Consider the following 25,096-nt stretch of genomic DNA (forward strand, 5'->3'; position numbering starts at 1 on the left):
TCTGCAGTCACTCTCAGCAGGATAGCTCTGCAGCATCATGGGATACAGGGTAGGGACGAAGGTCCCAAGCTGCACAGCAAGCAGCAGCACCGACCCTGCGCTCCGGAGCCAGCTTGGCACAGGCGGCCCTGTCCCACTCACAGTAGCTGGAGGGAGATGGGGCCTGATGGATGGGGCACAGCGGGACAGCCAATCCAAGGACCCAGCAAACGCCACTGCTCTTCAGAGCCTTGAGACGGAGGATGACAACCCCACTGCGCTGCAGCTCCAGACCCTGGCTTCCACCAGAGCACCTGCGCCTTCCACAGGTAGCACCAGCCTGATCTCCTCTCCTGCAGAAACCTAACTTGAGTGTCCACCAGGGATCGACGGCTCCCTCCAGAGAACACCTAACAGCCCGCACAGAGGCAAAACATCCTTCCATGCTCTCCTAGTGTGCTGTCTGCCCCACTTGGCTCCCAAGGGGCCCCCAGGACTGCCTCAGGGACTGAACTAAGCACTGAACTAAATCCCTGCTCAGGAACCCAATAGCTCTCCATTTCCATTTCTGCATCTGCCAGACCATTCTCCCCAACTTTCCAGCCAAAAACTTCAAAGCCACAGCTGCCTGCCTACCTCTTCAGGCATGCGACCCCACTGGCTTCCAGCTCAGCCCAGGGCATGCACCCACCCAGACTGCTCCAAGTCACTCCTAGCCCACTCCTTTCTGGCCTCAGATCTGGTCTGCAAGCCATGGTGCCCACCTGACCCTCAAGAATCAGAGGGCTGCAGAGTCCTGTCCTCACCTGGAGCAGATGGAAACCCACCGAAGTCCCAGGACCTGAGCGCCCCACTCCAACCCCATGCCCAGCCTGCTCCTTGGCTGCCTGGGGCCCAGCCCAGCCCTGTGCTTGCTGCATCTGTGATGGAGCTTCACCCCACACCTCAGCAGCCAGCTTCCAGAGCCTGAAGCACCTGCAAGTTTTGAAGTGGCCTCCACCACCGTCCTGTGTGCCTGGGAGTCACCACTGCCTGAGAAGCCCAGAACATCCAGGCTGCATTGAGGGCCACTGCTGCAGGGGCCAGGCAGACACCGACTTCCTGTGAGGAGCTGGTCACAGGTGCAAAGGGTCTGAGGCCAGGCCGCAGGGAGGATTACTTGACAGTGCCCTTTTAAAACACACCTCAAGGAACCGACCATTGAGTCTCCAAATCTAGCATTCTCAGACTTTCTGGCCCAGGAGTCCTGCATACACTTACAAATCCTCAGTATTAGTACCTTGTTTTTAGCATGCTGGGGTTGGACTCAGCCTTGCCTACTGCTAATCATGTGCTCTGCCACTGAGCTACACCCCAGCCCCCCAAAATTTAGTTTACCAGGGTTTTACTGTCCAATAGATCATGGCTGTATGGTCATGGCTGTATGGAAGTCAGACCTTAGAAAAATTTCAAGGATTTCTTGCTAATGTCCATTTAAGAGGTAAATCTATTATTTATTATCTTAAATAACCTATTTATGACAAACTACCTTACTGCTTGAAACTCGAATAATGATGTTCTGTACTCTGGACCTCTTTCCAACACAGCTGGGCTCTGCCTGCCACCGACTGAGGTGCACACCAGAGCTTCCAGAATGCTCCCCCAGTCACTCAGGAGAGGCAGAGCACGAGGAGAACACAGTCCTCAGATTCAGTGTGACCCCAGCAGCCCTGGGCCACACACTGAGAACCACTGTGGGGGCAGGAGGGGCTGGCGTGGGCGCGGTCAGCCCCCGTCAAAGAGGACCACACTACCTTCCACTCCTGCCTGCGCTTTAGCTGCTGCACCTCCACAGCTCCCACCGTGCTGGCCACCAAGTCTCTCATCTTTTCCTCACAGTGCGCCTTTAAGCGGGTTAGGTCATGAGAGAGCTGTGGCACAAAGAGACAGCATCTTTCAAAACAGGGCCCAGCCAGACCCGAGCCCACCACTCAGGCCACGGCCAGCCCCACTGCTTCCTGAGGGGGCACATGTGCGTGCAAGTCCCCACAGACATGTATGCAAGAACAGACAGGTGCTGGGGTTCCAGGCTTCAGCTGATGGGTGGGTGGCCGGGGTTTCCTGGACCACTTTCTGCCCCACAAACATCTCAGAAACACTCAGGCAGCCTAAACCCTGGGCGTCCTCATGTCAGCCAAAGGACACACTAAACATGGGTGAAATGGCTGCTGGGAGGATGTGCCAGCTTCATCCATGTGTGCAGCTTTTAACATCTGCCGCCTTCCAGGACAGTATAAACACACAGCTCTCCATCTCCACTGGCCCAATCCACGAGGTCCCAGAGCACCCCCACCCGAATCTAGCAGGGCTGCGCTGGGGCCTCGTCAGGACTAGGACAGCCAGATCCTGCTGGCCTTGCCCACTTCCCAGGCAGAGACCCCGATGTCTGCACTGGCGTGGTAGAAGCTCCTCTGGAATCCTGGGGCTGCCTCAGGGCAGGGCAGGACAGAGCAGAGTGTGCAGCAGCTGCCAGCCTGGACCTGACATGGCCTGCCCTCTGCTGGGCCCTCACTGCTTGGTGACTCTGCCGGCTTCAAGGTAAGTCAGGGGGTCTGACATGACCGCACCAACCCAAACTTTCCCTGCTCATGAGCCCTGCCAACCACACCAGCACTGTGCCCGCAGGCAACGCAAGATGAGTAATGCTGGCTGAGGAAAAGACCTAAGTCCTGGACAAGCCCTGTCCATGATGGAGTCGGGGTGTCCACTGCAAACCAGCAGCTGTTCCTGCCTTCTGTGAGCAGGGTCAGGGGTCGGGATGTTAAAGACAACTCGGCAACCACGGGAAAGGCCATCTCTGCAACTGAGGCCCCCGAAGAGTCTCTGGCCGAGCCCGCCTGTCGCCTGGGAGGGAACTATACACGTGGTGCCCATGGCCAGCAAAGCAACACAGGTACCTGCCCAGCTGCAATGAGGACCCTGCACGTGTACTCATAAAGCTCCAGACTGGCCACCTGACCCACACCAAAGCTCACGCTTTTGGGCTCCATGTTCCCCCTCTGATCCCAGCTTCAGAAGAAACCCAAGTGCAAGTAATAATTCAAAGAGCAAACTAGAAAACAGATAAAGAGGAAACTGAGAGGACTTGTGCAAAAGGTGGAGGACAGGCAGGGGACAGGTGGGGCAGAAGAAAAAATGACACTGCACTATGTACACATAGTGACTCCCCACGGTGGGCAAATGTGAGGCACACAGGGCTCTCACATGGGGTCACACAGATTTCCTACACTCAAAAAGATTTCCAGTGGTATAGAACCTTGGATCTCTGTCACTCTCAGCACCCTATGACCCCAGCCTCCCGCACATGGGGAGAGGCTGGGCCCACAGTGCTTCAGGGAGTACAGATCCAGGAGACAGGGTGAGTGCACCTGGGGACCCTGTGTGAGGGCTCTGTGCATCCTGTGTGCACCAGGGGACCCCTGTAAGGGTTCTCTCTCCTTCACAGGGCCCCTGGGACCCCAGGAGCCATGACTGTGCCCTCCACTCTCCATGCCAGGGACAGTGAGCCTGCCTCTGCTCCTGAGTGCAAGGCCCATGTCCTGGACCCCACTTCGGGAAACGACAGGCACAGTGGCCTTTACCCACACTGTGTATGGCCCAAACCACATGTCGACCTCTCAGAGCAGCAGCCTGCAGCCTTTATCCACAGCCCCATGCACCCGAGGCCGCACACCTACTTGCTTCCTGTGGCTGCCGCGCAGGAAGGACCTGGGCACACCGTTCCTGCATTCTGAGTCACTCTGCTCCTCGTAGCTCTCGAACTCACTGGAGCTCCAGCCGTACTCCACAGAACTGTTTCCTCCTTGCTCTCCGTTCTCGACATCATCATAAATCATTTCATCTGAACACACAAATTCCAAGACCAAGTTAAAACTCAAACACAGAGCTCACTCGCTCACTCATCCTAGAGCCAAGGCATTAGCACATGTGAGGGATGGTGGGCCACCAGCCTCACTGGGGTGCTCCCCACACTTGGCTCTCAGAACTCTTGGTGCGTCGGGTAGGTGGGGTCATGGCACCTCTGCAGGTGGCTCCCAGGATCCCTGCCTGCTCCCAGGGACCTCTGGCCTATCTGAACCCACCACCACGACACCTAACATTTGTGGAAAGAGTGAATTTCCACAACGGGGCTTTCTTCACTGGGTGAGATAGACAGCTAGGCAGACGGACACCAGGCAGGTGGAGAGGGCTGGGTACTGGAAGATGGTGGGCAGGTCGGCAGGGGGACGGCAGATGATGGCAGACAGGTGGACGACAGGCAGCCCTGAACGGCCACACAGATGAGACACAGGAGCACTCACACAGTGAAGCTTACTTCCGACACCTGTACGTTTCCTCTGTGTTAGAACTTGTCCAGTAAGATGTATAAAACCGTGCCAGTGTATTACATGTGTTTTGTCACATCAGTAGGAACATTGAAGAGTGTGTCCTACTACCCCTGAGAGGAAGGATGACAAAGCCCTCCATTAAAGGACCTTTGCTTAAAAGGCTCTCAGCGAGGAGTGCCTCCCTTGTTCCACGATCCACACCCTGACCCAAGATCAGGCCAGGCAGACCCGACTCCGGCTGCCACACAGAGCTGAGCCACACAGCACTGCCTGCCACCCACAGCCAGCTCCTGCCAGCATGGAGGCCTAGGGCGGCCAAGGGTGCGGCAGGGACACACAGCAGTCTTTGTTTGTCCTTGGTACTGCGGTCTAGCACTGGGCCTTGTGGAGGCTGAAACTGTCACTGCTTGAACTCCCAGAGTCCAGGTGGCTTTCTGACTTCGCCTGTCAACCACAGGAGCCTAGACAACCCGCAGTCCACCTAAACTTATCAGACAGCAGACTTCCGGAGACTGCCTGCACATGTCATCAGCTAAGAACAGGACGAGCATTCACAGCATCTCCATGCCTTCAGAGGCCGAGCTTCCTCTGAGAGGTGATGGCATCCGTGCTGTTCACAGCCTGAGAGCCCAAGGAGCCAAGCACTGGCAAGCACACTTTCCAGGATGAGGGCAATGCGCGGGACGCGCGAGAGCAAACACCCCTGCACTGGAAATGAGAGCTCAGAGAGGCTGCACAATGATGGCACAAGCTCTTCATGCTTCCGCCCACTGCAGAATTCAGATGGCTTTATTCTGAAGGCAGAGAGAGTCCTCTAGATTTGTGAACAGAAGCCATTGCCATCATCCAGGTCTGGCAGTGAGCCCGGCCCACCTGGCCCACCGGCATAGGTGAAGGCTGAGTGCCCGTCCTGGACACCTGGAACCCGCCCAGTCACCCCAGAGCTGTGGGTCAGGGATGAGGGCTGGGGCCTGGCTCACAGGCGTGAGGCAAGCACACTCTCCTGGCTGTGGAACACCAGCTGCACCTCGGAAGCCTGGGGACCCAGAGGGCAGAGGCTGGAGCAGAAGCTCAACCCTCTGCAGCCCTGCCAGGGAAGCACTCTGCTGGCCTCGGACCAATGAACAAGACACTGTAGGACCTCAACAGACACCTGTGGAGATGCAGGCACAGCAGTTTTGGTAACCCAGATGCATCTTTCCCCACTCCCAGAAACGGAGGTGGGGTGGCCCCTCCTCAGCCATAGTCCGAGGTCCCTTTGCTGTGCTGTCTTTCATGGGAACCAAGCCCACCTGGGTCAAGGCCATCCCTGGCAGGAGGGTTGCTATAAGGCTTCCAGGGGCATACTGGCTTGACACCTTTGGCAGCCCGGCTGCCAGGAAGAGTGGCCTGAAAACACACTCCGCAAATGCTGGGCAATAAGCCCTGTACCCACTATATACCTGAGTCATGGCCTGAATACCAATTATCTGTCATGTGTTAGATCTTTGCTTCAAAGACACAACGCAACTATAGAAATATTCCTGGTGGGCGGGGCGAGTGTGCATTTGGAAACTATTGGCTTCAAGGTCTCCCTGTGTCCTTTAAGACTCACACAAGCTACATTAATGGTGCATCCAGCGTCCATCAGCAGTGGAAAGAACTCTGTAAAATCTCCCCACATGTTATGTGGTCTCCATTCCCAATTCTGCCTCTGCCGTCACCTGCTCCCCGCCTTTCTCAACTCTGCAGTGACAGCCACACAGCTCAGCGCTGTGCCACCCTTCCTCCCGGCTCTGCACCTCAGGGTGCTCCAGCCCACCCCCTCCTCGGACCCATCTCGCCACCCATGCATCCTGGCTGGCCTTGGCCTTGTGTCTCCTCTCCCACCTGCCCTGCCCACAGGAGCCAGCTCTGCTCCTCTGCCCACTGGAGAATCACCCTTGCTGCATCTGCACCCAGCTGACACTTCCTGTGAGGACCAGTGTATCTGGATGTACTCTTTTGTATCTGGATACAATCTTTTCTCCTCCTTTTTGTTATTCTCTTTTAGATTCTGCTCTCAATCAGACTGGGTTTTGTTTTACTGGTTTACAAGTTACCTTATGTCTAGGCCTTCCATAAAATACACACTTGACTTGTCATGTCATAAAAACCCAAAACAAAGAACCCAGTAGCCCCCTACAGACAGAGGCTGAGTAACCATGGCCAGCCCCAGCCTCAGCCCACGCTGTTCAGTTTGTCCAGACCTTAAAGCTGATCTTCCCACCATGCTCTCTCGCTTCACACTTCCTCTGGGCTCAGGGTCACTCCTGTGAAGTACATTAAGTGTTCCTGAGGCATCAAGAGGGACAAGTGTGTCTCTGTCTTCCCGCCTCAGAGGGCTGCCACAGCTGGGTACAGAGCCCAGGGCCAGGCCACTGCTTCCGTCTGCGCCCTGGACGCTGCCCTTGGTCCATGTGTCTTTGGCGGCCTGGGTCCTCAGGCGCGCCTCATGGCCTCCTGTCCTCTCCAGCTCCAGCTGAACATTTCTGTGGACTTGGCAGTTGGACTGGGGCTCGTATTTCTGCACACTGAGACGTGTGTCTTCATTCACTTCTGCACGAGTCTTGGTAACTTCCTTTGACTATCACTGCAGGCTTTCCCCATATTTTCTTTTACATTTTATTAGATGTGCTCGGTATTTCTTGCCCCCTCCCCCCTGTTTCTTCCCTTTGTCCTATTTCCTCCTTTACTCTTTCACTTCACACATACACACATCAATGTTTGCAGACACTCGCTCTCTGAGATATGGAAGGTGGACACAGACAGTGCACTCTCTAAGCCTGGGGACAGGAGGGCCTGAAACAGCCCGAACACTCAGACCCACTTCCCGACAAAAGGCACCTGGCTCTGAGTCCGAGTTTTCCCTCGGGACATCGTCATAAATGGCTTCTTCTGGATCTGCAGAAAAAGGGGGAGACTTTAGAAACTGGCCCAAACCATCCAAGTGCAACTTCAGCGTTAGGAGGCCAAGCCTCCCCGCCCCAGGCAGCTCAGGGTGGGCGCCTTCCTGTGCCCAAGGTCTGGCATGGGCTCAGGAGCAAGATGTGGGGCTCTCAGAGGATGAACTGCTACCAAGAGACCACACAGCTTCCACACTGTGCTCACTGCGCACCTCGCTTGGCAAGTGCCCCCAGCCCTTGCTTAGATTTCCATTTTGAGACAGTATGTCCCTAGGTTGCTCCAACTGGGCTCTAATTTGTGATCCTCCTACCTCAGCCTCCAGGACAGCTGGGATTACAGGCCTGTGCCACAGCACCTGAGTCTTACACACGCTTCTAAGTTTAAGAAGTTAAAGTGTTCTGATGTACAAGAAAACACAATGGTGATGTGCAGAGCTTCCGAAATAAAACTACAGCATATAACAGAAAGCCATCAAAATAAAGTGAAGGCTCTGCAGTGCCAGAGACTCAGCCTGTACTTCAGGGACCCCGAGGCTCAGAGAAAGTGTATGGATTTCTAAGAGCAGCCAAATGGTATGCACGCTGCAAGATGAACACATCGGAGTAGCAACGTGCCTGAAGCCGACCGGAGCGTGTGTCTGCCTTCTGAGCAGACCTTCTGGTTCCCGACAGTCACTCATGGGTGCCCCTCTCCAAACAGCAGCATCTGACTGTAATAGGGGCCAGGAGCCTGGAGGTCACATGCTAGTAAAGCACTGGAGAAGAAACGACCCTGTGCCTGCGTGCTGCCTGATCTCAGCAAAGGCTCTGTGCCAGCACCAACCTCGCCAAAGCAGCTTGAACCGTCCTGGGTGAGGGATCCCCAAAAACCACCGGTGGCTCCTGCCTGTGCTGTGAACAATTCACAGGCACAGCTTCAGTGATGGGAAAGGCATCACCAGAAAGGAATCTTAATCTCTCCTTAAAAATTAAAAAACAAGCAGATCCGGCTGACAATGTCCCAGCCTCTTAAATAACAGCAGGTCCAAGCCTGGTGTGCAGGAGTGGGCTGCAGGTCACAACCTTAGCTCCCTATGCAACAAAGGAGAGAACCAAATATGCACCCTGAAGAAGCAGTCAGGAAGGGGCAGGACACAGACCGGCGTGATTGTCCAAAAAGCCCAGAAAATCCTCCCGGCAGGCGACTTCTACTGATCGCCTCGCAGGCACAGGGGGCTCTCCTCAAGGTTTTAAGTAACTGAAGCTGGTGCATCGGAGCATGCCTGTAATCCCAGGCCGAGGCAAGGGAGCACAAGTTTGAGTCCACCCTGGGAGACTTAACAACTTACTGAGACCCTGCCTCAAATTAAAAATTGAAGAGCTGAGGATGTAGCTCAGCATGAAGCTACAGGTTGTCCTCAGCAATCCTAAACTAAGGAATGTCTGCAAGCTTCTAATCTAGCCTAGGATGGGAGATGGCACACTGCCATCAGCTGGCAACCCTGCAGGGGTTAGGGGACCCAGTTTGGGGCCACTCACTTTCCATCCACGCCGTGTTGGCTGGGTCTGCTGCCCACTGGGCGAGGGTGCTGCCTTCCCTGCTGCTTTGATCATCTCTGGAAGAAAACATAGCACAGTCAGAGCACTGGGCCTGGGACTCAGTGGCAGTGGGTGGTGTGCGCCACGGTGCATGTCAACCCTGGCTCCGTAGCCAGTACTCGGGAACCCCAAGTCCAAATAATCTCTCGTAATCTTATTAGCAAGCAAGTCATTGCTCTCTCCCAGCCAAGTGTCTGGGCACTACAGGAACCCTGCATAAACACCAGCCCTGTGCAGAAAGGGTCCTCAGGCATGGTTGCACAAGGCTGGGCTGTGTAGGGCCTGGGCTGCGCCACCCCTAGCACAGCCTGGCAAGAGAGAGACACAATGCCCCCTGTATCCACGAGGGGACAGTGATAGGGCCAGATGGGGACCCCAATTCCGACCAATGTCTTGTGCAAATGAAGGACTCCATCAGATTCACTAGAAAACCCAAGGTCACCTATCAGGAAATGGGCCCTGGGGCACCTGTGCTCCATGAGGTATGCATCATGGGAGTGAAGCATGTGGAGACGAAATGAATTCACGGGAAGCAAGGGTGAGCATCTGAACACCCCTGGAGAATGCTCTGAGAAACTCACACCAGAAGCACAGCATTCATACCTACGTACTTAGCCCCCAGCACAGAACTCTCCAGAGGAAAGAGAGAGGGCAGAGGCCCCACAGGACATGGTCTTGTTCTCCATCTCTTTTTGGGGACATGAGTGTCAAGACCCCGACATATTCCTGACCCCACAGACAGCTTGTTTTTCAGGGTCCTGTGGGTAGGATGTGACTTTGTTGGACAAAGGGACAATTCCCGTCCCAGGGGCCAGAAAGAATTCATCACAATCAGCATGAATTTAAAATTATGAACTTTGTTTCTGGGATTTTATGTTAGTATGGACAGGGCTATGGCATTTGCCAGGGAGGCACCCATGCTCCACACAGTGGGCAGTCAGGAAGTGGCCAGCTGATGACAGGTCACACCGAGAAGAGAGGATTCTCATGATGTATGAGCCTACAATTGTATCTAAGCAAAAAATTCCTTGAAAAAAGCAGAAGTGTAGGAAATATGAATGGTATTTAAAGATATTTCCCCCTGCCGGGGACAACAGGGGACTCTGGCTACGCAGAATTACAGATTCTGACAAAGAACCTATGTGATCTGCCCCTGCTATGTGACCTGTCTCCCATCTGCAGAGAGCCCTTGTCCACAGGAAGTCCTCCCGGAATCCCTTTGTCTCTGGACGGTCTTGTGTGGGGGGACACGCCAATGCTGGCGACTAATGGAAGACATGAGTGGGTGTGAAGACCAGGCTGACCGGGGACTGTCCCGACGGGCACACAGCCCACCAGCCGCTCACTTCCTGTCACCCCCCACTGTCTGCGCTGGACACCTGGGGACGGCGTGCTGCTCGGTGACAGAAGAGTGGCCACAGCTCAGCAGCCTCTAGGACAGCAGCACAGTGCTGGGGCCAGCAGGCCCAAGCACACACAGAAAATGAACATGACACCTGTTCGGAGGGTCCTCGGCGCTCAGGGCATGGAACTGGTGGTCGTTGTCCACGGCTTCCAGTGCTTCTGCTGGGAAAGACAAGACCCACGTTGTGTCAAGCCTGTCGGAAACCTCTGTGCAGTTCTTATCCTCCCGGTGACTTCGAATTTCCCTTTCTCATCGATAATGGGCTTTGTTACATGAAGATGATTTACTGACGTGTTTAAAATTCCTTAGTTCTCAGACAAGAGGACTTTGACACAGAACTAAAATGAGATGTGAAATTCTAAGGTGAAAACAGAACTGAGATGCACAGACGCAGGACTGACTGCAGCCAGGGCCACAAAAAAGCCTCACACACGTCCTGTCCAAGGATCCCCACAGCCTGCCTGGCCGCACCCTGGGAAACAGTGGACCACGACGACACACACGCCTGCCCACAGGTGCTTGTTCCTGACACTCGTGTTCTCACACCTTCACCGACGCTCTCACACTAGACTCACACACATACATAGGCCCTCACACATACCCTTACACAGGCACTTCTCACACTTGTCCTTGTGCCTGCAGTTCACTCCCACGTGCAAATACCCTCATATACATGTTCATCACACATGTGGCTGGACACCAGGACATCCCATTGGGCCTCATGCGGGGACTTCCTTCCTCCTGAGGATATCGAGGCACAGCTGACCCAGTGCACTGCTCACAAACCCTACCCTGGGGCAGCCACACAGCAGGTGCCATCGGACACACAGAAGCTGGGCCCGGGTCCTACCTTAGTGCCCTGTGTCTTGGGACTGGCACTAGTCTTTCCGGAGTGGGGCAGGGCTGGGCAGAGGCACAACCCATCTGGCCCAGTTCCTGCACTCACTCAGGAAGGAGATATGGAGCAAGCACTTCCAGAACCTCTGCACAGAAGCAGTGAGGGAGGGGAGCAGGGCGCCCACACTGTGACCCCTAGGACCTGCAGCTGTACTGCTGCAGGGCTGTTCCTCAGGGGAACGTGTGCTAGGCTGGGCCCAGCCCTGACTCTCTGAGCCATCGGAGCTCGGTGTACTCCTCCCACTCCAGGATCCTGTCAGAGCTACTCAGGCTGCTCCTAGTCCCCAGCCAGCGAGTCATTACCTGGTTCTTAGTAGCACAAAACAAAACAAAACAAACCGCACATTCTTGTAAAACCATACTGCGTTATGGCTTAAATAAGTTAATTTAAATGGTATTCAATTATTTAAAGTAACGTTCTTCTCTAAGGGCAGAGTCTGGGCATCCATCCCACCCTCCATGGTGGCAACAGGAGACAGCACTGGGGACCACGGGGGACCTGAGGGGGCCCTCAAGCTCAGCGGGAAGACAACTATCCGACAACCTATGGTTTCCAGATTAAAGGAAAGTAGTGTGTTCTTCAGAAATGGTTTCTCTCCATTGTCAACTAGAAAGGAAAAATCTTTACTGAAATTTTCATACAAACACAAGCTGCATCCTAGTCTCAGTCATGCCCAAACAGCTCTCCTGCAGCAAAGACTCACACACAGGAGGCAGAATTCCTGCATCCTATGAAACAGGGACACAGAGGGTGGGGAGGACACTGCAGCCAGCTGGACACCCGGGCTGGGCCCAGCCTCTTCCCTGCACACCAGCCTGGCAGATCTGAGTCATGTGACCTGCACCATACACGTGGCTCCCTCAGCCCAGCCACATGAGTCCCTGAGGGCTCCTTTTCACTACCTGGAGGTGAGGACAGAGAACCACCCAGCCCACCCCAGAGCCAAGGCTTGGCAGAGCCATAGCAGGCACCCCTGCCTGGACACCTGACTGGGGGCCCACAGCTGCCCCATCACCCAAGGGCTTCCTGCCAAGGGACCCAGGTGTCTCTGGACCCCTTCTGGACAGAGGAAATGAAGCAGGTAAGCCCCAAGACCTCCTGGGCCTTCTTCCCAGGGCCCTGCTGCCACTATTGGCTCTGGCCCTGTTGTCTCTGGCCAACCATAGGAGCCCGATTTGTGCATCAGGACGCAGTGCTGGCAAATGGCAGGACAACATGGGCTTGCTGAGCTCCTGAGGCTGCAGGGGCAGACGTCACCTGGGTCCTCCTCACAGGCAGGGCCTGACAGGTAGGGCCAGGTGTGATTCCTTAGCTTTCTAGACGTTAACTACTGAGCTGAGCCCCACAGAGAGGTAGAGCTGCAGGGCCGAGCCAGGGAGACAGATGCCTACCTTCCTCATCCACAGACTCCGTGCGGATGATGATGGGGCTAGAGTAGGCGGGCAGCAGCACGGGCAGGCTACAGGGGACGGCGTAGCCGCAGGGTGCGGGCACCAAGTACCCGCTGGGCACATGCAGACCCACACTGTCCTCCTCGGTGGGTAGGTCTGGGGGTGGCAGTGCATCCTCCTGCAATGGCGTAATGTCTATGACGGAGTATGGGTTCACCTTCACTGGGACCGAGAGCTTGGTGGGTTCTGCCCCTGCCAGGGCTTCTGTCCCAAGCCCCTTGTGATCTGCTGGAAGACAGGGCAGTCAGCCACCAGATGAGGACCAGGCAGCCCTCACCTGCCCTGCACCAAGAAGACCCCCAGGTTGCTGCAGTGGCCGCATGGCACACTGTGGATGGGATAGCACCACTCTGGGTACAAGTGACACAGGCCCTGCCCCACAGCTCTCCAAGACCGGTGACAGCCTCTGCCTGACAGAGACCCTTAGGGCTGGCCCTGCAGCCACCAGTCCCTGAATCAAAGCCCAGATTTTCTAACACCTTCCCCAATGGCCTGGCCATGGCGCCCATAGAGAGAAGAGGGAGTTCCCAACAGAAAATGCAGGAATGGACATGCACTTCTACCATGGAAACTCAGCTACCACTGAACCACATGGCTGCAGCAATGCAGAGAAGGGGGAACTCACCCTCGGGGGATGGGCTGGCAGGACCTGAGGCTTCATCTACTCCTTTGCAGGATGGGGCTTGGCGATCTGCTTCGGGGACTTCATCTCCACTCTCAAAGTCGAATTGTTCTCCCTCTTCCTCTTCATTGTTATTACTATCATATTTCACTTCATTTTCTAAAGTTTAAAATAACATCAATTACAATATCGCATTTGTTCCCAGCACCAGGCCTGCACCTTCAGCCCAGGGAGAGAGCTGGGGAGGGCTTCAGGGACGGCCCTCACCTGCAAAGGTGGAAAAGGAAGGAGGAGAAAAGGCATTTCTCACACTTTAAATACATTTACCAGGGCTTCAGGAGTCAATTAGGAAAAACTCTACCCCCTTTAAGGATCTAAACCTATAGGGAAGGAGAGGGACGGAGCCTTGGCCTTGCACTCTGAGGCTGGGTCTGCCTGTCCTGAGCTGAGTCCCAGGCTGGGCTCCCTGCTGGGTGTGACCTTCACCAAGGCCAGAGACTTCTTTCCTAACCTACTCTTAGACAGGGTGGTCCAAGGCCCCAGTTCGACCCCAGCAGAGGATCCGAGAGAAAGAAAACTTCAGGAGTTTAACACAGAATTTTGAAAGAAAAAATTAGCAGAATGTATGTTTTAAGAACCAGCACTGCATTTGCTGTAAACTCAAATCATTAGTCATTTTCTTATTTTTTTCAAGAAAAATAATACCATGTACCCTGCAACTAGAATGCTCAGGAAAAGCATTAAGATCCTGCCCCACTGACTTCAAGTGTGGTACAATATACACAAAAATACATAGTAGACTATGTTTGTTTTTTTAACAATTCTGATTCCTGCCCCATTTTTCCTTGTGTTTTCAGGGGAGACAGAGGACTGTCTGGTGGCCAGGAGGGCAGGTTCTTGTGGCTGCTCCCCCACCCTGCTTCCTGGCCACCATGCCCTCTGCAGTTTCCCAGAACCTTCCCTATGCTGTGCCTGCCAGGAGCCCTTAGACTTAGGCCCCCTGACCCAGAGCCCACAGGTGTCAGCTGTCTGGCCCAGTTACAGCAGCACTGGCCAATGAGGGAATTTCCACACCAGGGCCCTCTTGATGGGTCCCAGCAAGGATGGCACCACTTACAGTTTTTACTAAGTAACAGGCAAGAGGATTCTCATTCATTCCCACAACACGCGGGAGGCCAAAGATAAGCACAAAAAGGCAGAGCGAGAAAGCGCAGGCAAGACAAGGAGAAAGAAAAACCACCACCATGGTGCCAGGACGCGCACAGCCCTCTTGCCTCTCAGGTCCACGGTAGTTCTGCTCAGGCTGTCCAGGCCCATCCTGCCGCATCCCACTCACGCTCTCAGGGGCCTCAGCCTCATGCTCCATTGTGGCATCTTCATGCCGGTCCCCAAGGCCCCTGAGTACAGATGTTCCCTCTGTGCACAGGCACACCAGCCCTCTCCACTGCACACTCTGCTGCCCTGCACTTGGGTGGACTGGCTGGTCTCAGGGAGGTGCACATCTGCTCCTGCAGCTACCACCCAGGGACAGCAGCAGGGGCATAGGAGTGTGCAGGGCAGGGTGGCCACAGGACAGCGCAAGGCCAAGGAGGCCAAGGCCTCGAGTGTTTCTGGAGATGCCAGAAACAGCACTGACACAGGGCTCATTCTCGGGGTCCTAGACAAAGCCTAGCACTTTCCCCTGGTCTTCACACCATGTGCCAGTGTAACATTCGCACTCAAGCCAAGAGAACTCATTTTAAGGAATGCTGTCTGCATCATTTAAGTCAAAAGCACCACACCACCAGACTTCATCCTGGACTGGTCACCCCACTCCCCACACCACCCTGGGCAAGGGCAGCATGCAGTGGCTCCACCTGAGCTCACTTCTGTAAATCACATCTGTGAGGCAACAGCGACTTCCTTTTCCCAAACGTAAGGGCACTGCTGTCAGAGCACACTCTGGAATCACACTGTCTGCTTTGCTTTCCGAAATACTTGGGACACTGGACAGACTAGAGCTTGCAGGCAGCCTGCACAGGGATTGCCCGTGGGCACCACTTTACTGAGTTCAGGCTTGTGTACACACACACACACACACACACACACACACACACACACTCACACACAGGCTCCAGAATGTGAAGGTGATGCACGGGGCCTAGAGAGCCATCCCACAGCCTAGGGCCCCTCCCTACCTGCAGGAGTGGTGTGCAGTGGTGCCTCTCCTGGGTCCATGCTCTGCCCAGCAGCTTCTCTATGACGCTCCATCAGAAGCCACAGGCTGTCACGTCCCAGGTGGACACGTGTCACAACTCACCATGCAGCAACCTGCAGAAGGAAAGGCATCACTGTTATTTGGTGCTGCGGTGACTGCAAATAATACCCAAGTGGCCAGGGTCAACTCCTGCCCAACACTGCCCACCCTTGCTCACTTTCTGCTGGGTTAGCTACAAATTGTACACATGCAGAAGCTCTTTCTCAGCTGCCTTTGAGTGAAGACTACATACCCAGTCCAGCCATCTCCACACACCTGGTGCTTTCATCCATACCCTACCTTCCCTGGGAGTGTCATAAAAGCCCGGCTAAGAAAAAGTGAGACACCAGCTGCTCAGGAGAAGGCCCTTCCCCAGCTCCAAGGATGCCATCCTGTTAGCTTACGAGCAGGGCTGACTCCTGCTTAGATACCCATCACCTCCAGGCCCTGCAGGCCCAACATCCTGGCTCCTACCCTGGGCCACCAACATCACCACCCAACACCAGCCTGGCTTCTGCCAGAGCAGCTAGGAGAATTCTCCAATGCAGGTGCACCTGCTCCAACATCAGGTGTACAGGGACATGGCAGCCTGTGAGCTCTGCGAATTCAGGTGCGCCAACACCACCTGCAGAGAGGCCTACCCCTGCCCATCAGGCAAACCTGCCCTGCCCCTGGCGCCCCTGCATCCCTGCCACACCCTCAGGGCATGGAGAAAATGCTCAGACAACAACCCAGACCTGCCCACCAGCCTCAAGGGTGCCCTGTGAGCTTGACTCCAGGTTCGTGCCATTTCACTGACACACAAGTGTACGCATGCACATGCATGTGCACAAGCGCGCACACACACACACACACACACACACACACATGGCATCTGCCCAAGCACTGTGAGCCATGGCACAAGACGACTTTCTCTTGCTAGTTCACAGCATGTAACACCACCTGTTAGATATCAGATATTTCTAGTTTGTGTCCCCAAAACTGAAGAACAAATTCTAAGGAACAACGGAGGTTAAGAGTATGAAAGATTTATTTATAGCTCCTGAGACAGGAGGGGACCCAGAAGTGAGATGCCATCAAGGTCACGTCTTTAAGAATATTTTATACCACAAAACCATGGAGTGGACACAAAATCAAAAAGTGGGTACAACGTAAGTCAAACCACACCAGCCTATAGGGCTCCAGGTACAGCCACTGAGCTGGCACTGACCCAGCAGGGAAGCAGGTCATGTAGTAAAGACCTGGAAGGAACAAAGGCATCTCCAGGAGGGGACGGGTCCAGGTGCTCTGGTCATCTACCTGGGTGACTGATGTCCAGCTGGCCTTCGGAGGACCAGATTATACCAATTATCATACAATCCCAAGTCACTGTTTCCCCCTCGGAGCCTGCAGGCTGGCCACTGATCTTTACCCTGAGGCCAGGCCTTCTTCCCATGCACCTCCAGCTCCAGCTCGGATGTTGGATTTCTTCTGCTGACTTCCTTGGTGCCCTGCCTTTTAGCTGCTCACCACCATAGCTGAGGAGTGTCTTGTCACCCTCTCCAATGGATAACCATGGCTTGAGGCTCCAGAGACCCAGGGCCCCAAGGCAGGGATCTGAGGGGCTGGAAGCTCTAGAGGCAGAGCCCAGGGCAGTGGACATTGTCCCTCTGTGCATGCTGGGGTGTGTCATCTGTACAGGTGACCAGGGGTAGACAGCACAAGGAGCAATGCATGACCCTTCCAACTATCGCTGGCAGCAGGGGCAGTGGCAGCTGTTACCTGTTCGGTTCTGATGCTGCTACACCACACCCTGCACACCCAGACTCTGAGAAGCTTGTCCTCCACGCCCCATTGTCCCCTAGAACACACGGCTCCATGTCCCACGCTGGCCAGGACTGCAGCAGTCAGGCAGGGACAGATGCAGGAGCAAGGGCAGTGCCAGGGATGCCACAGGGCCGTGGAGTGGCAGGTCCAGGAGAGGCTATGGATGCGCAGAGACAGTATCCCCCAGCAGGTCGAGGGAGGCCATAGCGAAGACAGGCAGGATGAGCCCACGCAAGGAATCTCAGGGCCACTCCTAGAGTACCTGTGTTCCCAGGCAGGGAGCACTGTCTCGTGAGCGCACATGCACGAGTACACACGTGTGCGTCAGTGAAATGGCACTGTCAGCAAATAAGAGAGCGCATTTCCCTTCTTTGCTGCAATGCTGCAGCCCAGCAGCTCTGTGACCAGCACAGCAGCAGAAGTAGGTGGCGCCCAGCAAGAATACAGGGTCAGGGCCAGTGGCCCTTCCCTACAGGCCTCGGCCCTGTGTCTGAGTACCAAACCATATGGAGCAGGACAGCCAAGAGCCATCAACAACACCCTCTGCTCTGTGCTGCAGGAGGAAAGCTGGACAGGGACACCTAGCGTGGGACTGGCCACCCCTACCACTGGCCAGTGACAGGGCTAGAAAACCGAGGTGAGGCACTACCACCAAGAGGAACAGCAACTTGCACTGCCAGCAGTGCCCAGGGACTTCGCAGAAGACCAGATGTCCCTCTGCTTTACAACAATCTTGAAGCTCCCTGCTGGAAGTAAGGACACCAGGGCTGACCTTCGCCCTCCTGAAGCCAAGTGGCTGCTCTGCTGCCTGGACATATGTCAACAGGCGCACGGCTTCAGGTCTCACAGGGTCTGGGGAGTCAACCATTTTCTACGCCATGCTGCAAGGCTTAGGGATGAGTTCCTCTGACCCCTCACCTTCCTGCAGATGAGGAGGTGGCTGAGGAGGTGACAGGAGGATGCGCCTGTCTGCAGGGACTCTCTCACAGACCTGTGTCCTCAGACTCCCCCACCAGCCCCTGACCCACCAGCTGGCCCTCAGGGGGCTCTACAGCTGTGAGCACAGATTCCAGGCTGGCTGCAGCTCAGGGTCCTACTGCGATGGTGTCACACTACAGAGTTCTTCCAAGGTCAGTGGCCCTGGGAAGCCACACAGCCTCGTCCCTGGACTGCCGCACCCTGACAGGCCATACCTGCCATCCTCCCACCTGTCCCCAAGCTGAACTGACCCACACGGGATTCAGATGCTCTCCATTCTCGGAGCCCCTAGTAGCAGCAGAGGGCCGCGCTTACCCCGGCTGCCCTCAGCTATCACTGTGGGACCTTGGAAGGTGGCCCACATTCATGATGCCACCACCCTGCCCTAACTGCTGTCTCCTTCCAGTGTAAGCATGGGCAAGGTCAACCTGTACACTGCTGCATAGCTGCTAACAGAAACTGACACCATAGTCGAGGAGCCTAGAGCCATGAGCACAGCAGGACAACTTGGGAGCAGGCAGCTGGTCTGGTTGGCTCCACACTGCCCTCTGTGCGTCCTGCACATGCTGGTCCTCTGTGTAAAGTGCAGAACTACCACACCCCCCAGGGCACAATGTCCAGAGCGACCTCAGGAGGCAAGGCTCTAATGCCACACACCAAGGGTGGATATGCCCAGTTGTGAGAGTGCTAGGCAGACTACTATTAGGTGGCAAGGCGGAGGCACAGGGAGTCATCATGGGCATGATCTTGTGGTCTGTGAGGTCACTGGCCCTTCCTCTCTGCTTCTCCCCTTGCTCTCTGCTGTTTACACTTTCCTTCCACCATGACACCTCTGCCTCACTTGGGGCTGATGGCAATAGAGATGCCTGCCATGGACTCAGGAGCTGTGAGCCAGAAGAACTGCTCTTCCTCCCTTCAAATCTGGCCAAGGTATAAAGAGCTAAGGACACACACTCCAGGGACAGGTGTGACATTTCTCACTCCCTGGCTGGACCAGCAAGGGGGACTTGGGTGGCCACCAGGGAAGAGTGGGGGCGAGTGGGGGCCATAGACAGCTATTGAACAGATCCTGCCTGCCTCAGCCTCCCATGCTGAGGGGTACTGTGGTGGTAATAAGGACCAGGCCCACAGGAAAGACAAGGCTGGGATCCTGTTCTTAATGCTGGACAGGCACATCACATGGCTTGTGGAATGAGCAAGCATGATGCCTGCAGTCCTGGACCTGGGTCCCCCATTTTCCACCCTCAGCGCCCCCCTCCAGTGGGACACAGAGGCCCCCTGAACCATGCAGCCTGCGTCTTCCTGCAAGTGAGGCCCCAAGTCCCAAGCAGCTAAAATGTCCTGAACAGAAGGTGCAGACCACCCGCTGCCTGCATGGCTGCTGGGACTGAGTTGACCATGAGGCATTTGTAGCTGAGCACAGCACAGGGTCTTAGGGACACAGTATGTGCCCCACCCCCACGGCTGTCCTGCGATGCAGGACTACAGAACGGGGCAGGCAGAGCCAGGGTCAGGGCTGGGACTGTGCTGGCCACTCAGCGGCCCTGAGCTCACCAGGCCCTGAGCTGCAGCCCGCCTCCCCTCTCTGCGCACGAGCTCCCATCTCCCTGATCCCTGTACCACTTCCTCTCTGTGCCCCTGTCTGTCCTCGCAGCCTCTCTCTTCTGTATCTCTGTCTCTGTCCTGTCCTCTCCCCCTCTATCTCTGCCTCTATCACTTTGCCCTGGTGGTGCTGGTGAGGAGAGTGTGTGTGCCCTGCATGCAGAGTGGCCAGCACTCACGTGGAGCTGCCCTAGTGGCCACCATCTGATAGAGGACCACAGGCTGGCTTCAGTCCCTCTCAGGAGTTTGTCCTCATGGGCCTGAGCACTCTGGGACACTGTGGCCCACTGCCCTGAGGACACAGGTCCTCCATAGCTGGGTACTTGGCACGAGTCCTAGAGCAGCACCCACCACAGATGCCAACCAATGGCCCCTCCACCAGGAGGCACCACAGCAGCCCAGACCTGTGCAGAGACACTGCACAGCACCTAACCCCACCCCGCCCACATGCCACCCCACAGCTTCAGCAGCTGGCCTCGAGGGTCATCCAGGATGTGGACTTCCCCAAGCCACACCCAGTGTCCAGTCCTCCTGGTCCACAGCATCCAATACCCATGCCACCTGCTCCAGGCCTTCCTCCTGGCGACCTCGTCCTGCACCCAGGCAGCCTGAGCCTTTTCAGCCCATGCAAACCCAGCCACGTGGGGCGGAGCTCACCCCAGCAGTCCTGGATGACTCCATACTGGAGGGGGCCAGTCTCTTTCTGTCCACATCACCATACCTCTCGACTATTCCTGGCAGGATTCCCTTTGATGAAGCCCCTCCTGGCCATTCCACCTGCAAGCTCCCCTACCCAATGTCCACACTCTTACTCTGTTTCAGCACTCGTCACCAAAGGCACTGTAAAAATCCAGGCAGGTGGCACAAGTCCATCATCCCAGCACTGTAGGAGGCTGAGGCAGGAGGATAACACTTTCAAGCCCAGCCTCTATAATTTAGTGATTTAGTGAGACCATGACTCTAAAAATTAAAAGGAGAGGGCAGTCTGGGGACACAGCTGAGTGCAAAGGCCCAGGCTCCATCCCTAGTACCGAAAAGTCTTCACAAATTCTGCTTGTTTGCCACCTCTCCTCGTCTGAGAACGTCGCCCCAGGAGGCATGGTATCCAGGCTGCTGCTGCCCATCTGAGGACCTAGGCCAGTAGCATGGAGGGCTGCTGACCATGCTCACAATGACCGCAGCATTTTTCTGCTTCAAACAAAGGCTGCTCCCTTCCTGAAGCCGCCTTAAAGCTTCAAGAGATCAAAATGGCGATCAAGGTGGCACATCCACGGCTGGAGTGACGCCTCTCTCTCTCCTTCTCTTCTGATGGAATGACGCCTCTGGGGAAAGGCACTAGCTAAGGCTACCACCCACCATGCACATGGAGCCTCTGCAGAAGCTTCTCAGGCAGGAAGGAGTCAGGCACCCAGCATCAACCATGGGCACAGCCCTCCCTCCCTAACCATTCATCTAAAATGGGTCCCCACCCAGGCCCACAGGACCAGAGGCGCTCGACCACCTGGCACCGCTGCCTGCCAGGACACCTCCTCCTGCAGCCAGGATCACAGTGGAAGCGGCACATCAGGGAAACTATAAACCTCGCCACCTCCCAACACCACCTGTGATTAGCTCCCAGTCTCTGACACAGCCCTGAACCTCTCATTCTTTCCTATATAGTCACCAGTGCCATGCAAGTCTCAACGCTGCTGCAGGCCCGACGCCTGCTGGCCAAGCTCCCCACCTCCCAGCTGGGCCCCACCACTATGGAGAGTCGGCAAGTTCCTCTGCACTGGAGAGCAGCCCCACCGTGTGTCCCATGTATCAAGAGCGTCTCAAGCCTGACAGAGCCACCTCGCCCTGCAGAAGTGCTTCTGCTGCCAGCTAAACTCAGGCCCACCTGAGCCACTCCACCAGCCCCATAGACACAGTGAGTCCAGTGCTGGAGAGCAAAGCCCAAATCAACTTCCTTATCACTTTCGCAACAAAAGGAATGGCCAGAGCCACACAGAGCCCTTCAACGGAGAAAAGAGGCTGGCCTGGCCCACATGGACCCACTGCAAGGCTCAGTGCCACCTGCCAGCCTATATACACAGGGAAATACAGACCCAGAGTGCCCGCAGGAGCCCCAGGCCTCTGAGGTGCCAGGGCCATTGGCCCCAGAAGCCCTGGCTCCTGGCTGTTGTAGGGACTCCTTAGCATCTCAAGCTAGTTTGGAGGGCTGCCCCTGGTCTGAGCAGGGGACCAGCTCACCACTTGGACATACTAGAAGCCAAATGCACATCCTCTCCAAAACTAGTCTTCACCTCAGCTCTGCTCCTCCACCCCAGGGGGCACAAAGCCTCAGCCATTCCCAGCCATTTAAATCCACTTCCTCATGTTCCTCAAAATCAGAAGCCAACCTGAAATTAGCACCCTGTTTTTCTTTCAAAAAAAAGCAAAAATTAAAACATCAAGTGTTTCCAGCACATTTTTAACAAAATGAAAGTCCCAGGCTGGAAGTTCCTCTCAGGGGTAGAGTGCTTGCCTTTGCACCACAACAGTTGCTTCCTTAGCTACACAGGTCCACAGGTGAACAATTTTACATACATAACAAGCAGCACAAAGCATGTAACTGACTTACAGTGTAAAATGTACAACTCACATTTCAACACAGAAAGTACACACACATGTGGAGATGTAAGAGGCATGTATTTAAAATGCCCTGGTCAGCTCTCAGTCACCCACACAGCAATTCAGTGACCCGGGTATTCCTGTGCCTCTCCGTGAACATCCATGCTGCCTCTGGAAGAATGAGGGCCTATGTCCCAACACCATCCCAATACCATCCCACATGGCCACTGACAGGTGCCACAGAGGTCCAGCCCAAGCCCTCTCTGAACGCTGAAGTTCTCCCAGACCACAGCGCCAGGCAGGCCACCTGGCCTTGCCTTCCCACTGCACAGCTCTCACTCTGCCTCCACCTGCCACCCTGTGAAGGAGGCAGGAGTGAGCATAACTCGCTCTGAGCCTCTGCAGATGAAGTCCTGCATGGCCTCCAGCCCAGGCCGTGCCATGGCAGGACGGACAACATGCCCAGGGGCTCCAGCCCTACACTGGATGTTTCCAGGCTGTCACTCCAGGATCATGGAACTGTACTTTTTTGTTTCATTTTAAGTACGCATAACACTCTGTCCAAGAAGCATTCACAGTGTTCCTGTAGCTGCTTCTCGGCTAGGACAGTCACTCCCACCCACTGGGCAGACCCTACACCAGTCCTGTGGCAGACACAGCACCGTGCCTGCCCCATGAGAGAACCACTGGAAACGCCAGCAGGTCTGAATAGCAAGGCCATAAACCACAAATCAAGAAAGTGGAGGACCAGCTTTGACAAGATAATGGGCTATCTAGCCTGGGGATGAGCTCAGCAACGGAGCACTTCCCAGCACAAGTGTGGCCCAGAGCTTCATCTCTAGCACTAAAGGAAAAAAAAAGCTATTTTATAAAACTCTGAATTTTACCTCTTGCTCATTGTCCAGGCCTCCTCCAACAATAACTGCTCTGTATGGAGACTGCTCCACTGGGAACAGCACTGATACAAGTGACTCTTTGACCCAAAGTGTCCACCCAGTGTCACGTCCACACTGGCACTGGAGTTGATCGAACTTTCTAATAACAGCCATGTTCTGTAAAACGTGCTCAGAGTACATTTTAAACAATATGCCAGCAGCAGCTGAGTGTAATCCCAGCACTTTAGGAGGCTGAGACAAGAAGATCCAGCGTTTGAGCCCAGCTAGCTTAATTTATGGACACTCAGTCTCAAAATAAAAACGTTGAAAGGGCTAGGTTCAACCCCCAGTACCGGCCCACCCCCCAGGACAATCCAGCAGTGAAAATGTTATCCCCGGGATGCACCCAGGAGCTCTCTAGCAGCAGCCTTTCCACCAGGGCCACAAGGCTAGCTGTCCCCAAGCCACCGCAGGAGCAACGCCCTCTGCTCCTGAGTTCCTCAAGAGTCCACCTCCAGGAAAGCGGGAGGAGGGGGGATGGCGCACCCGTGGGGAGCCGACATCCTGCTTAGGACTGGACTCAGACTTTACACACCAGTCCCAGGGTCCCGCGCAGGCACAGCGGAGCCTGCTGATGGCCCCAGATTGCCGCGAGCAAGGCGGACTGAGGTACAGGGGAGGCTCCAGCAGGCCCCTTCCATCCGCCCGCTTTCCACACCAACGCCAAAGCCGAGCTGATCTTCCGGGACGACTCTGGCCCAGAGCGCGCTGACCCAGCTCCCCCCACTCCCAGGGCCTAAGGCGGCGGCGCACTGCTTTGCTGCTTTGCACACCAGGGGCAAACCCCCCGCAGGGTCCGGCGGGGGGGGGCAGAATATGGCTGTGGGCGGGCCGTGAGAGGGCCATTGCTTTCTCTCTACACTGAGACACACTCTTTGGAGTTGGGGACCCCTTCTGAGGGTGGGGGTGCTGTACGCTGCCCTATCTGTACACAGGGATCCCGGCTAGGAATGAGTGGACACTCGGCAGGGTGAAGGGACACCATACTGGGAACTGCCCGCTTGCACTGGGGGATATCGCTGAGGTTGGGATACACTCACCCGGGTGTGGGGCCGCCCGCGGACGTCTCTGTCGCTGCCCCCAGGTGTGCTTCTCGATCTTGGGGACAGTGCAATTTATAAAGCAAACACGAACGCCCGCTAGCCGCAGCCCGGGAGCACCAGGAGTCGCCACACTCACCGTGCACCCCGCGTCGCGTCGCGTCTGGTTCTCCCGCTGTCCCGCGCCAGCTCCCCCACCGACGGCGCGGCCCCAGCCCCGCCCAGCCGGGTGGCGGTCACGCCCATACGCTGTCATTGGCCGTTCTAGTCAGTGCCAGGCGTCCATTGGCCCGTGCACCTGCCCGCCTCTCACTAGGCCCGGCCCACGCGCCCGCGCATTCCTGTGAGGCCACGTGGCCACCCGCGCGCCCCCCAGCCCAACGCCCGTCCGGCTGCGCACGCGTGGGAGGGGGCATCGCGGAGCAGAGAAACGAGTGGGATAGGGATACATCCCGCCAACTCCTGAGCGGTCTGCCGCTGGCCTTTCGCCAATTGAGCCCTAGGCGTGGGAGGGGTCGCACAAAACGTCGGCCCAGACGGGTTGGCTTTCACCCTAATGCCGCTGAGCAAGGCAAGAAGTGTTGTGAACCTCACCCGGAGCCAGCTGAGTCTGGGGCTGCATGCTCTTGAGTGGTGGTGAACAGGGCTGCCATGGGGCCTGGGTCCCCGCTGAGCCCATCCAC

General features: G+C 55.8%; 1 protein-coding gene across 9 annotated transcripts in view; it reads right to left on the bottom strand.

The window, feature by feature from the left end:
* Arhgef10 (Rho guanine nucleotide exchange factor 10) overlaps positions 1-24,646 on the bottom strand; it is an 80,520-nt gene extending 55,874 nt beyond the window's left edge. For 2 of the 9 annotated variants that reach the window (XM_063234993.1, XM_063234991.1), the window contains exons 1-9: positions 24,414-24,597; positions 15,402-15,534; positions 13,228-13,383; positions 12,543-12,830; positions 10,345-10,414; positions 8,789-8,865; positions 7,212-7,268; positions 3,696-3,859; positions 1,773-1,889 (exon numbers count right to left, since the gene is read on the bottom strand). In XM_063234993.1, the coding sequence (XP_063091063.1) occupies positions 1,773-1,889; positions 3,696-3,859; positions 7,212-7,268; positions 8,789-8,865; positions 10,345-10,414; positions 12,543-12,830; positions 13,228-13,383; positions 15,402-15,474 (1,002 nt within the window). In that variant the 5' untranslated portion in view covers positions 15,475-15,534; positions 24,414-24,597. Of the gene's footprint in view, positions 1-1,772; positions 1,890-3,695; positions 3,860-7,211; positions 7,269-8,788; positions 8,866-10,344; positions 10,415-12,542; positions 12,831-13,227; positions 13,384-15,401; positions 15,535-24,413 lie in introns of all 9 variants that reach the window. The other 7 variants (XM_063234992.1, XM_063234994.1, XM_063234996.1 and 4 more) reach the window with 7 other exon arrangements.
* Between the last annotated feature and the right edge of the window lie 450 nt (positions 24,647-25,096).

Source organism: Cavia porcellus, unplaced genomic scaffold, assembly GCF_034190915.1.
Source record: "Cavia porcellus strain 051 isolate PalLab524CR breed Dunkin Hartley unplaced genomic scaffold, mCavPor4.1 scaffold_24, whole genome shotgun sequence".
Classification (NCBI taxonomy): domain Eukaryota; kingdom Metazoa; phylum Chordata; class Mammalia; order Rodentia; family Caviidae; genus Cavia; species Cavia porcellus.